Source organism: Camelina sativa, chromosome 4, assembly GCF_000633955.1.
Source record: "Camelina sativa cultivar DH55 chromosome 4, Cs, whole genome shotgun sequence".
NCBI classification, from domain to species: domain Eukaryota; kingdom Viridiplantae; phylum Streptophyta; class Magnoliopsida; order Brassicales; family Brassicaceae; genus Camelina; species Camelina sativa.
In genome coordinates, this window is record NC_025688.1 from 2,053,051 (window position 1) to 2,067,461 (window position 14,411).

General features: G+C 38.0%; 2 protein-coding genes across 2 annotated transcripts; both read right to left on the reverse strand.

Annotated features, from left to right (window-relative positions):
- Positions 503-1,570, reverse strand: LOC109132421 (uncharacterized mitochondrial protein AtMg00810-like). Its single transcript, XM_019244029.1, has 3 exons — positions 1,122-1,570; positions 779-1,025; positions 503-655 (listed from the first exon to the last, which is right to left on the reverse strand). Exons 1-3 carry the CDS (start codon positions 1,568-1,570, stop codon positions 503-505), a joined length of 849 nt encoding a protein of 282 aa, XP_019099574.1.
- Positions 13,171-14,130, reverse strand: LOC104783464 (F-box protein At2g02240-like). Its single transcript, XM_019244030.1, has 3 exons — positions 13,831-14,130; positions 13,630-13,745; positions 13,171-13,546 (listed from the first exon to the last, which is right to left on the reverse strand). The coding sequence occupies exons 1-3, from the start codon at positions 14,128-14,130 to the stop codon at positions 13,171-13,173; spliced, it is 792 nt and encodes a 263-aa protein (XP_019099575.1).

A 14,411-nucleotide genomic window follows, 5' to 3' on the forward strand; every position in this document is an offset into this window, starting at 1 on the left:
ACATGATACATTTCTTCCCACTCGCTTTCTCTAACCAGAACTCTTTGATTTTTTCAAAATAAAGAAGCTCGTTTAATCAAAATATTCGTCGACGGCTCAAATTTAAAACTCAAATATCTAGGTATACTATACCTATAGCCCATCTTCTATTAGAACATGGACTTCGCATAAAGCTAAATAGAGCTCCTTCTTTGACAAGAAAACTTGGGATCCACGAATTATTATAGATTTAGCAAAAAATTTAAGAACAAAGAACTGTTTAAGAATAACTACTCTCTTGTTAGCTTAAAGAAAATATCTCAAAACTTTAAGCTCTCACACAATCTCTCAATCTTAATCTCTCAAAAACTTATATGTTCTGCAACACAATTACATCCAGTTATAACACCAGAAAAACCTCTTAGTCCTAATCCTATTTGGAAATATTTGTTTAGATAACTCCTAAACAACTCCAAGTCTTTATCCCTCAAGAAACTTAATTCCAAATAGGTTTAGGATAACCTCAAGCTCTGTTCAAGCTTAATCCAACATACTCCAATGCTGTCAAGTCCTTAACTCCCATAAGCTCTCTCATTTCTTTAAACTTGGTTCTCCCTAATGATTTAGTGAGGATATCCGCCTTTTGATTAGTACCTGCAACATGCTCCACTTCTACCTGTCCGTTTTCAACGCATTCCCTTATGAAGTGATATGGCCGGTGAATATGTTTACTAAGCCCGTGGAAAACCGGATTCTTTGTCAATGCAATCGCTGATTCGTTGTCAATTCAAATAATGACCTTTTCAAACGAACTCCCAGTAATCTCTGCCAACAAATCTTGCAGCCAAATTGCTTGTTTTGCAGCTTCAGTCCCTGCCATAAACTCAGCTTCACACGATGACAAAGCCACAACATCTTGCTTTCTTGAACACCATGTGATCAGACTATTACCGAAGTAGAAAACATGTCCATAAGTGCTTCTTCCATCAACCGGATCACCACTATGACTAGAGTCACTGTAACTGATCAGCTTAGGCACCCTCGATCTTTCATAAGAGAAACCCAAACCAACTGTTCCCCTTAATTATCTTAAACACTGCTTTAACGCTGCACCATGTGATTCTCGCGAACTTTGCATACACCTGCTTAATATTCTAACACAATACAAAAGATCAGGCCTAGTATGAAGTAGATATCTCAGACAACCAACCCTTTTCCGATAAACTGTTGCATCGATCTCCCTTTCATTCTCTGCTTTCGAAAGTGTCAACTCTGTTTCCATAGGTGTGTGAACAAAGTTGCAGTTTATTAAACCAGCTTCCTCCAGAATCTTCAATGCATAACTTGATTGATTAAGCGTTATTCCTCTTTGATGTTGTTCTACCTTGATTCCGAGATAATATGACAGCATGGCGAGATCACTCATTTCAAACATAGACGACATCTCCTCCTTAAACCTCACAATGATCTCCAAACTTGTTATTGTGACAAACAAGTCATCAACGTACACTCCCACAACCAAGAGATTATGATCCGAGCTTTTTCTATAAACAGAGGGTTCCTTTGAGCATTTAACAAAACCAAATTCCATAAGTATTTGATTTAGTTTGTTGTTCCACGCTCTAGGAGTCTGCCTTAGTCCGTATAGTGCCTTGTTGAGTTTATACACCTTTCTCTCTTCACCTTTCTTGATAAACCCTTCTGGTTGACTGACATGTACAATCTACTTGAGTTCGCCATGGAGGAAAGCTGTCTTGACATCAAGATGATGTATCTCCCAGCCATAAGATGCATCAAGATTAACAAGAAGTCTGATTGTTTCGATCCTTGCAACTGGTGCAAACACTTCTTCGAAATCAACACCATATTTTTGGACATAACCCTTAGCTACTAGTCGAACCTTATACTTGTTGATGCTCCCATCCGAGTTTCTCTTGATTTTGAACACCCACTTCAGACCAATTGGTTTCGTTCCTATATGTAAGTCTACAAGATCCCAAGTTCTGCATTTTTCGATTGAATCAATCTCTTCCTCACAAGCTCGTCTCCACTCTATAGACTCCCTTGCTTCTTCATAAGACCTCGGTTCATTGTTCAAACAAAGTAATGCCAATTCCCCTTCTTCTACCGCAAGTTGAAAGCAAACATAGACTTCTAGGTACTTTGGTTTGGTACGGTGTCTCTTTTCTGCAACTTCAGGTATCATTGCAAGTGAATCTTCCATGTGTCTGGTCTCGCTGTCCGAGGTTTCACCAGTTTGCTCATCCTCTCCGGTTTCCTCGCTATCAGAGTTACTTTTAACAAAAGATTGCTCAGGTGACTCACGTTTTGTACTCTCTCCTTGATCATGACTACTTATCCCATCAATTGTGAACTCGAAGTTCTCATCTTTTCCATCGCTAAGGTTGTTCCTACTCCAGTTCCAGCCTTTGTTTTCGTCAAAAACAACATCACGGCTAACAATAATCTTCCTCGTTTCTGCATCAAGCAACCAATAAGCCTTGGAACCCGGTTCAGTTCCCAGATGGACAAGACTCGAGTTCTATCGTCTAATTTCTTCAAATGTGCTTTCTCTGTCTTGGCATATGTAATACATCCGAAGACTCTAACATATCCAACTGATGGTTTTCTTCCTCGGTAGCATTCATATGGAGTTTGATCCTTAAGTGATCTTGTCACAACTCTGTTTAGCAAGTAAGTGGAGTGTCTTACAGCTTCTCCCCACAAGTAATTTGGCATCTTCATGTGCTTTAGAATGGTTTTCGCCATTTCCATGAGTGTCCTGTTGCGTCGTTCCACCACTCCATTCTGCTGCGGAGTATAAGGAGCTGTCAAGTGTTGAGTGATTCCATAATCTTCGCAAAAATATTAAACTCAAGAGATACAAACTCTCCTCCTCTATTAGTTCTAAATGTTTGTATCTTTTCTTCTGTTTCCTTTTCAACCATAGCTTTGAATCTCTTAAACTTCTGTAATGCCTTGCTTTTCTCTTTTAGTAGAACAATCCACATGTATCGAGAATAATCATCAATAAGAAAAAAGATATATCTATTTCCAGCACTTGTAGATGGTGTTATGGGACCACAAAGATCTCCGTGTATTAGTTCCAGCTTCTTTGTTGCTCGAAAGGTAGTCACACTTGGAAACGTCTGCGTAGGTTGTTTTCCAAGCAAGCATGAACCACAAATCTCTTTTGCAAGAGATTTCTTGAGACCACCAATCACCTGTTCATTAGTGAACATACTCGACAAGGTGACATAGTTAATATATACCATTCTAGCATGCCAATTACTTGATTCACTTGCAACCGTGAGATTCAAACAAGCATTGTTCGTTAATCCCATGCTCACCTTATACAACTGATTCTTGGTTCTCTCTGTTTTTACTAGCAAGTTTCCTTCTTGATCACACATTGTAAGATGTTCTCCTTTCAATCGTACTTCACAACCAGCCTCTGTAGCCTGTCCTAGGCTTATGATATTGGTTCTTAGATCAGGGATAAAGTACACCTCCGACATTACTCTTGGCTTCCCATATGAATCAATAAATGCAATTGTCCCTTTTCCTTAGATATCAATGTTCGAGTCATCTCCGCATCATGAGGTGATCTGCTTCTTTTGTGTCCTTATGTTCATTCTCCTTATGTTCTGCTAGACCAAGTTTAAGAAACCTATATGGGAATTGTGAAGCAAAGTGACCTACTTTGTCACACCGGAAGCAGGCACGTCCAACTATTACGGCCACGTCCTCATCCTCTAAAATTTCTTCTACCACGTCCTCTTCCTCTATAGTCTCCGCTGTAATCTCGATTTTGTGGTTCTAAGTTAGTATACATCAGCTTGCTTTGGTCTTCTTCGACATCTTCTTCCTTTGAGATGTGTTCCTCGTAAGCTTTTAGCCTACCAACAATGTCCTCGAAACTTACAGTATTAAGATCTAATACTTGTTCAAGGGAAGCAACCATATGTATAAACTTCTTCCTTGGGAGACTTTTCAAAAACTTTTTAACAAGTTTTGATTCTTCTATGGTTCTCCGAGACAGGCAGTTTTGATTCTTGTATCCCAGACTTTCTTTGCTATACTCAAACCTCCAACCTGTAGAATCAGTGCCTCTGGTATAGATTGCAAGATCAAAGCTATGGCCAGATTGTTCTTATCACCATCGCTTACTCAGCTTCAATCACCTCCCAGACCTTTTTGACCTTAAGCACATAGCTCATCTTTATCGCTCAAACCGTGTAGTTAGTTGAGCTGAGCATAGGACATGAGATTGAAGACGATGCTCCTCCTTCTTTTGGTTTATCTCCTGTGACCGCAAGTTGTTTGTCCTTAGTATCCATACTTCCGTCTCCTGTCATCTTTTCTCTTTCTCACAGATTCTTGATCTTCTTTACTTGCTCTAATACCAAATATAGATTTAGCAAAAGATTTAAGAACAAAGACTGTTTAAGAATAACTCTCTTATTAGCTTAAAGAAAATATCTCAAAACTTTAAGCTCTCACACAATCTCTCAATCTTAATCTCTCAAAAACTTATATGTTCTGCAACACAATTGCATCCATATTTATAACACCAAAGAAACCTCTTAGTCCTAATCCTATTTTGAAATATGTGTTTAGATAACTCCTAAACAAATCCAAGTCCTTATCCCTCAAGAAACTTAATTCCAAATAGGTTTAGGATAACCTCAAGCTCTGTTCAAGCTTAATCCAACAATTATGTAGAATTTTGATATCAAACCAACTTGTTTTATTAACATTCACGATTTAGGTATTTATACACAGCCTCTATGAATAGGATAAGCTCAAAGATGCTAAACTAACGGACTACATGTCCTTATCATAATAGAAAGATAAATTATTAACATTATACGAGCTTATCCGCAACACTCCCCCTCACGTTGGAGTGTGAAGATCCTGAAAACAAAACTTGGACATAAGGTAATGGAACTGATCGCGACCAAGAGCCTTTGTAAAGATTTTCGCTAGCTGTTCAGTGGTACGAACATGTTGAGTAGTAATGATGCCATCACGAACTGCATCACGAACAACATGACAATCATTCTCTATATGTTTAGTATGCTCATGAAAGACCGGATTAGAGGCGATATGGATGGCTGCCTTGCTGTCACAGAACAAACGTGTAGGCGCAGCACGGTTGATACCAAAACCCTTTAGCAACTTATGCAGCCATTTAATCTCCTTAAGTGCAAAGGACATAGCCCGATATTCAGCCTCGGTAGAAGAATGTGAAACTGTATCCTGCTTCTTTGCTTTCCAAGAAATGGGCGAGCCACCAAGTAACACAACATAAGCACTTAAAGAACGATGAGTGTTTGGGCAGGAACTCCAATTCGAATCACAAGAGATATTGAGGGACAAATCCGTGCCCGCCTTAAGCATAATACCCTAACCAGGAGAACCCTTAAGAAACAGATTTAATTCTCTTGTGCCCTCATCTCAAAAATCATTTTCTCATATCTCCCTCCTATATTAACTTATTTATTTTCGATTTTTCTTTAAAGAAAAAATTGGTGAAAGACCATAAAACTTTGGGAAATTCTTATAATTATCAACCCAACCAAGTTTAATTTGGGTTATCCACCCGTTATCCACCAAAACCAGATCTACACTTTCTTCTTTCTTCTCGATTCAAAACTAGACATTTCTTCTTTCTTCTCCAAACAACTAAAAACAAATTGAACGATTTCTTCTTTCTTCTCTGGTCAAACATCTCATCTCCATTCTCAAAATCTTTATCAAATCTGATCTATTTCTTCATTTTCTGCTATTTTTCAAAGGTAAATCTATAAATCTCATCGAAAATTAGGGTTTATCAATTTAGGGTTTAAATTCAAAATTAAAGTCAAAATCTCTATAATATTTGTGTTTCTTTTGTTAATCCCACCTATAGCAATGCCTCCTAAAACGAAAAACGGTATAAATTCGAAGAAAATGAGATTCATGGATCCTCCAACAGAAGAAGCTCCTCCTTCGCCAGCCTCATCCGCTCCTCCTCCACCAGCCTCAACCGCTTCTCTTACTCCAACGACAATCACATCCCCTGAGCTAGTAGCAAAGGATGAATCAACTCCTCTTCATTCACCATCCAAAATCTCTCCTCCTCATCCAGTTGCAACTTCTCCTCCTCAACCAACATCAAACGAAGAACAATTGAATCCTCCATGGCTACCACAGGTAAATAAAATGAAATTTTGGTTGATGAATTTTGTATAGGAGCGGAATAGAGACCTTTGTGTTTTGGTACAAATAATTTTGCTTGTATAATTGTGGGTACAACTACGGGTACAACTATTCATTACAGTTGTATTTGTAGATTTGCAGGATAATGATGAGGATACTCAACCAATACATTCAGAGTTTTACTTAGACCAAAGCAATTATACAAAGTGTTGTAAGTTATCGTCAAAGTCCGAGGAGAACAAAACCATAGCTGAGTTAGATAAAATCCTTGGGGAAGATGAAAAGGATTGGTTTCATTCACACCCACAATTTCAGCATATTGGCACATGCATAGGGAGGAGAATCACAAGTATACGGGTATGTGGTTTCTTTTGCTTCGAACGGTTTCTATGGACAAAGATAGGATATGTTGGTTTGTGGTGAATGGAGTTCCCATCAGGTATTCGCTTAAAGAACATGGCCTCATGTGTGTTTTAAATTGTCGTATTTATCCACCAAATTATGAGAATTTGCGGAGTGTCAAGTTTGTAGAAGAAGACGCGCCAAATAAAATAGTGGTAAGAATCAAGGATGTGAAAGAAAAGCTACGCTCCATGAAAGCATGTGGAGACAGATTAAAGATGGAGATCCTCTTATTCTTAAGCACCATCAAAAAAGCATGGGTACATTGATCCTTTTTAACTTAGAATTGTGGATGATGTTGACGCATGTGAAACATTTCCATGGGGGAGGTACACATTTGACAACACGATTACAAACATCTTCCGTACGATGAAGCATTTTAAGGGTCATGTGAACTCATCATGGTGTTTTCCAGGATTTTTTAACTCCTTTGGAGGTAAAATTCATTTTTGAAGCATTTCTAATTCGTTTGAGTTATTGCTTTGATAATTTGTGTTTCTTATGATTAAATGTTTCTTATCTTGTGTAGATATTGGCGTGTGAGTGTATTCCTAATTTGAATAGTATGTTTCGAGTTGATGTAGTAGGCGCACTCACAAACTGTCCAAGGATGTGCAAGCAAAAATGGAGAGATAGTCACATGAAAGGCTATCCAATTGAAGATGTAAATAGCGCCCTTGGAAGTACAACAGTTAGATATAGTCATATGTTTTTTGTCTTGTGTAGATATTGGCATTTAAGGTTTGTTTTAATTTTGAAAATCTCAATATTCACATGTAATTCATAGCATTTTGGAACCTGAACTGTCGGAGGTTCCTCTTATGGCCAACATTACGGAAGATGATGAGATACAATCGAGTGATCCACTTGCTATGAGTTGGGAGCAGCATCATGTGTAGAAAAAAAAAAGATATGCTGGAAAGGACTACATGATTTAGATGTGGCTTCTTGAGGACGAGATATGACAGAAAAGCAGCAAGAAGATGAGATTATCCAACCACGGTCTTCCAAAGTTGTGAATAATCTTAAATCTCTTGAAAGTAAACTGATGAGGGCGATGAATGCTGGGTTTAAACTGCTCAATAAGAAGATTGATTAGCGGTATAATCTGTTAGACAGAAGGGTGAAAGATATTGAACTTTCTGTGAACGATGCATTGAATAGAGGTAAAGGGTTGAATCTTGAGGCTAGTGATGATTTGAACGGATCTGGTTCTGTGTTTGAGAAGGATGCATCAGCAGAAACTAGAGAAGAGGCTGGTGAAGAAGATGAAGAAGAAACAAGAGAAGAGGTTGATGAAGCATCATCATAAACTGGAGAAGAGACTGGTGAAGCTTCAGCAGGTGCAATATCAGAAAATGATGAGGTGGGTAGTGAAGAAGATGAAGCAGAAACATGAGAAGAGGCTGGTGAAGAAGATGAAGCAGAAACTAGAGAAGAGGATGGTGAAGAAGAAGAAGCAGAAACTAGAGAAGAGGCTGATGAGATGGTTGGTGAAGAAGAAGAAGCAGAAACTAGAGAAGAGGCTGGTGTAGAAGAAGAAGCAGAAACTAGAGAAGAGGCTGATGAGATGGTTGGTGAAGCATCAACAAAAACTAGAGAAGAGGCTGATGAGATGTTTGGTGAAGCTTCAGCAGATGCAATACTATACTAGGAAATGAGGAGGTGGCTGCTGATATAAGCAATGGCTGGATGTTGCTGAAGGTGAAGACTTGTGTTAAGAAGATGAAGAGAACAGACCAACCTTCAAAATACTTGAAGAGTCCGTATACAAAGGGAAAGAGGGGAAAGAAGGGAAAGACGTGAATCATAGTTGTGAGTGCAACTCGTAATAAATTACTTTTGGTACTTTTTTGTTATGGATTTGGTGGGATTGTATTTGGATGTTTTTGGTTTGGATTGTATTGGATGTTTTTGGTAATGAAATTTTTAGGTACAACTGAGACCGTTTTAAAATGAATTATTGAAATTTATTTATTAAAAGTGAATTTTAAACGGATTAAATAGAAATTGTGTAAAAAATGGATGAAAAAGAAATTTTTGTTATAAAAATGGATTAAATTGAAAATGTGGATGAACATGAATCTCATTTAACTCATTTACCACATGTTTTAAAAAATAATTAAATTTTGCCAAATTTTTTCATGTAATTGTACTTCAAACTTATAGTTGTAAAAGCATAAACATAGTTGTACAAGCATAAACATAGTTGTACTTTACTACTTTTACCTTATTACCAGTAGTACTTTACAATAAATTAAATTTTTATAGTTGTACTTTTCATATTAGTTAATTATATTACATTTTATACAATTTCATAAGATAATATGTCTAAAATAACTGATTTTCAGGTTTTGACATAATTACTTGGATGAAAATAGCAAAGTGACCATGAAAGCATTATGAATATTTGCTCTATGTATGACCATCAAAGTGACCATAAAATTTACATGGTCAAAGTGTCCACAATAGTTGTTCCCTTTGTATTAACTAACATAGAAATAGATGGATTTAATTGAATTTTAAAATTTAGTAATTATAAAGTTCAAAGTTATATTTAGTCGTACCTTATTTGTTAAGTTTTCAATTAAATGTAGGTGTACCCTAGTTGTAAATGTTACAGTCAGTTGTACTGTAACTGCAGAAACTAGTTTTGCAACAAAAAAACAGAACAATCGAGTCTTACAACAAAAAACTGTTACGAACATCAAAATGATATAGAAATTAATCACGGAATACATCATACAAGCTTCCAGTCGTAATTTTTCTCTTCTTTCTTCCATGTTCTCCTAGGGAAGGAATCCTCTCGTCCGTGGTCTTCCTCTTTTCTTTTTATTTTTATCAATCGGAGGAGGAAAAGCAACCTTCTCTCGTACCTGATCAGGTTGAACCCACTGAGACATATGTGGAACTAGATATATCGTTCGACAATACGCCAATGACCACTGATCCATCCAATAATATTTGGAGCATAAATCTTGTAGCTGAATCTCATTTTCTATATTCTTAGCTGCTTCCATCGCAGCAACTATTGCATGCTCACACAAATAATGATCAATATCAAATTGCTTGCAAGAGCAAGTTTTATTTTTCAGGTCCACCAAATAGCCAACGCCATCAACTCCGATCACATTGTACTCCAAAAAGTAGCTATTTAGTTCATTCACCGGTAACAACTTCGCATCTGCACATCTCGAGTGCAACACTTTCTCAACATAAGGCACCATCATTTGCGTAATTGGTGCATTTGCTGCTTCCTTTCTATGTTTGTTAAACCACTCTGCCAATTTATCAACAATAGAATCAATCATTGGTAAGAGTGATAACTGTCTCGCTTCTTTGAAAACACCATTAATCGATTCAACAAAATTGCTGGTGTTATGTTGTATCTTTCTCCTGAAAAATAACATCTTGCCCAAATACACAAAGTTGATCATAATCTGGCTTGCTGTGGACATCGTATGGAGAACAACCAGAATGAATAGAAGACGGAGTACGATTTATCAAAATTGCAGCCGTTAAAACTGCTTCACCCCAAAACTTAATTGGTAGGCTTGCCTGAAATAACAGAGCTCGAGCAACATTAAGGATATGGCGATGCTTGCGTTCGACACGTCCATTCTGTTATGGTTTCTCAACACAAGATGTTTGATGAATGATATCATTTTCATGGAAATAGGAAGCAAGACACATAAACTTTGTGCCATTGTCGCTAGGCACCGTCTTAACAGTTTTTCCAAACTGTTGTTCAATGTACTTTAAATTAGTGAGGACTCCTCAAACCTCTGATTTTTCGAGTAAAAGATAAGTCCACACTGCTCTCGAAAAATCATCAACAATTGTTAAAAAGTAAACAGCACCACAAGAGGATGGAACACGGTATGGTCCCTAAACATCACAATGAATCATTGAAAAACAATCTTGAGTTTTATTAAAACTATCGAGAAACACTTCTCTCTGTTTAGCTCGAAAACACACGTCACAAGACGAAGAACTAATAGTAGAGGAAACAGGGGTAAAATGAGGTAAAGCCGAAAGAACTAGAAAATCTCGGATGACCTAAACGCCTATGCCATAAAGCTTGATCAGGGATCCCTTTAGCCATATGAATCTTCGCAGTAGCTACATCCGTCAGGTAATACACACCATCACGCTCTCCACCACTTCCAATCAAAGTCTTCGAGAAACGGTCTTGTAGAAAACAAATTGTGTTAGTAAACGTAGCAAGACACTTTGTTGTTTCAAAATTTTAGAAACAGAGATCAAAGTGCAGTTTAATGACGGCACAAAGAGAACATTAGTCAACTTGACATTGTTCGAAAGTGGGAAAACGCCCACAATAACAGCAAACGATGTACTGCCACCAGCAAATCCCACCGGGCTATGTTGGATAGGCACGACATTGGATAAAAAGGATAGCGTCCCAGTCATATGGTGAGACGCCCCTGTATCCAAGATTACATCGCCAAGGTTAAGCTTACCGGACAATTTATCGAAACCCGCAGGACTTGAATTGCCAATGTTGGATTTGTCTTGGAGAAGCTGAGTTAAGGCGCGCAAGTGATCTTGTGTAAATTCTGGGAAAACAGGAGTTGGAGCTTGTTGCGTGAGCAGCAGCAACCTGACCGCGTCCACAACCACCACCGGTAGAACTAGAACCACGACCAGCTCTTCCTCGACCACCTGTACCACGACCACTGTTACCCTTCTCATTCTGTTCTGTCCACCAATCCGGAAAGTCAACAAGTTGCCAACATTCGTGCTTCTCATGACCGGTACACCCACAATGAGAACACGACAAACGACCCTTGCCTAAGAGAGAGTCTGGTCTGTTTCCACCAGAAACATTGGTATGGGCAAGAAAACCCACTGCCTCGTCCTTTTGTTCCCGAACACGAACAGAAGACAACCTCTGTTCTTCACGTATCACTCTGCTATAAATTTCACCAAGGGAAGGGAGAGGATCCATAGCGACAAGAGTAGTACAAAGACCACCATATCTGGATTCATCAAGTCCCAACACAAACTGATGAATCTTTTCTTCTTCCCTTTCTTTTGATGGCGCAGAGGTTGCTCCACAGGTGCACAAGCCACATGAACACACAGTGATCGGCTTGTAAAGTTGATATTCCTCCCACAACGAACACAACCTGCCATAATAATCGATGACAGACTGTCCTTCTTGACGACATGAGGCGAGTTGGGCTCTAATCTGATGGACACGCACCTTGTTTCCCACTGAGAAACGTTGCTTCAAGTCGGTCCACAGCTGATGAGAATTGGCGATGAAAGTGACAGTAGATCTCACCTTTGGCTCAATAGAGGTTTGTATCCACCTAACAATCATCGAGTTTACCGTCAACCAATTCTCAAAGTTGGGATCATCACGAGCTGGTTGTAGAATTGCTCCATTGATGAAACCAATTTTACGTTTGGCTTGAAGAGCATTAAGCATCTCTGTTGCCCACTCATTGTAGTTATCGCCGGTTAACAAAACAGATGAGATCATAGCCCCTGGGTTTTCGGAGATAGACAAAGTATAAGGAGACACCACCGGTGTTTCTGGTTGCTGTACCACAGTTCCAGATTTTAGTGCGGAAGCACTGCTTTCTTCTTCGTTGACCATTGTAACTTGTCACGCAAGACACAATCTATTAATCAAGAACAAGAGAAAGAAATGAAAAAAATAAAAATTTATGTGTTGTTTTAAGCAGATCTTAGCTCTGATACCATGTAGAATTTTGATATTAAACCAACTTATTCTATTATCATTCACGACTTGGATATTTATACACAACCTCCTTGAATAGGATAAGCTCAAAGATGCTAAACTAATGACTACATGTCCTTATCATAATAGAAAGATAAGTTATTAACATTATACGAGCTTATCCGCAAAGATGCATATTCCTTTGGAAGAAAGATTATATTAGAGACAGTCTTCCGGTTACTCATCAAAAGATGACAAACGAGAGACGACGATTTCTCCCACGCCTTTGCTTCTAGAATCAATAACGAGTTTTTGCCCCATTGACAAACTTGAAACATTTTTCCCCAATGGGTGCATCGATCTGATATTTTATCAATCGAGACTTAGTACATTATATGACTAGTCCGAAAGTCTCATCTGCCGTTATTTATATATAAAAAGCCTGGTCCTAAAGTGACAAAGTCGTCCTTAATTATATATTTACTAATGTCGTTATTGGCACTAATGAGCACGCACGTCTCTCCTCACAGCTCCATATATATCTCTTGGTTTAATTATGGTTAATTTTACAGATTTAGGAGTATATAAAACACTATTCAGGGCTTATGCCACATTGTCTTAAATCTGATCTCCGGCCGGTTGAAACTTACAAAGTCTACAAAAGAATTTTTTTTTTTGTCCATGATCAAAGCAAAGGACACTCTTTCTCTTTATTGAATTTGTTCAAAAGAGAATGATAAAACATCATAATCAAAAATGCAAACACTACATTAATCAATGAATCAAACAAACATTTTTTTTTACTTTCTTAAGATACATGATTGATACAAAAGCTTGTAACTGGAACCATCCAAGCCCTCTTCCATGGTACTACTTTACGGGCTTTTCGTAGGGCGGATATCAATTCCTTGAATGATCAAACCACGTTTCCAATAGGCATAATCAATCTCAATAATACTCAACACAATTTCCTCACAATCAAATTCAGTGAAGAATTCCCCAAGCTCTGTCTCCATCCACCCATCTTCCCTCTCCTCCAGTTTGGTTAGATTCTTTCTTTCCCACCTTTTGGTTACACGAGTTCCTTGTCCAATAAATCCAACTCCAATGTGCTTCAAACCGTGAAATCTATCTCTTGTCTTGTACACAATATAAGCCGAGTAACAAGTTTTGGGAGATAGGGTTTGAGTACTCATCACACCGCTTATCTTGAATGGAACTTCAACAAGAAGCTCTGGTACTTGATCAAACCTTCAAAACACATTGCGCAAAAAATTATCAGAGTGAGTCCATATCAATCAAATATAGCGAAAAACGTAAATTAAAGGAAGTACCTAGATTCAGGAATTGAGATCCATTGCCAAAAATAATGACTATCAAATGTGATCTCCAATTGCTTCGCTGATAACATGACACATGTCTTCCCACTCTCTTTATCTAAACATACACTCTTTAATTTTCGAAAATAAGTTTCGATAACAATATATATAGTTCAACAGCAACATTAATTTTAATACTCAAATAATGAGAGATACCTTGCCACCATCTTGGATATAAACAAGATTGTTGCATAGAACGAAGTATAGCTCCTTCTTTGATGAGAAGATTCTTGATTTAGGAATCAGAGATTGATGCCCCGGAAGAAGAAACTTCTCCCACACGCTATCGGAGTCAACCGCCGGTCCGAAGAGTTTTGAGAGGGAAACGGCGACGCAAGCGTCCCGTGGACTTGTTAAAGAGTATATGTGGGAGATGCATTCCTCCGGCAATGCCTCAAAAGGCGACGACTTGTACAAAATCTCTCCTCTGCCTTCAACGACGTGATCTTTCTCCATCGCTTGCGTGAGAATTATTTTTCTGACTTGTAAGAACTCGTCTTAACATAATAAAATATGACGATCCCAACTTATATTAAATTTTTCAGGGATTTGTTTCTGCTAGTGAGATGGTTCATTGGAAGAGTGGTTTAATATTGGTTTCTTATAGGTAAATAAGAAACAAAAATTTAATATAAGTTGTAAGAACGAGATGTTTCAAGAGGACGCATCTATATTAACATTTTTGAAGTACATTTTGTGTTATATTGCTTATTTAAAAAGTTTTTTACAACATTAAC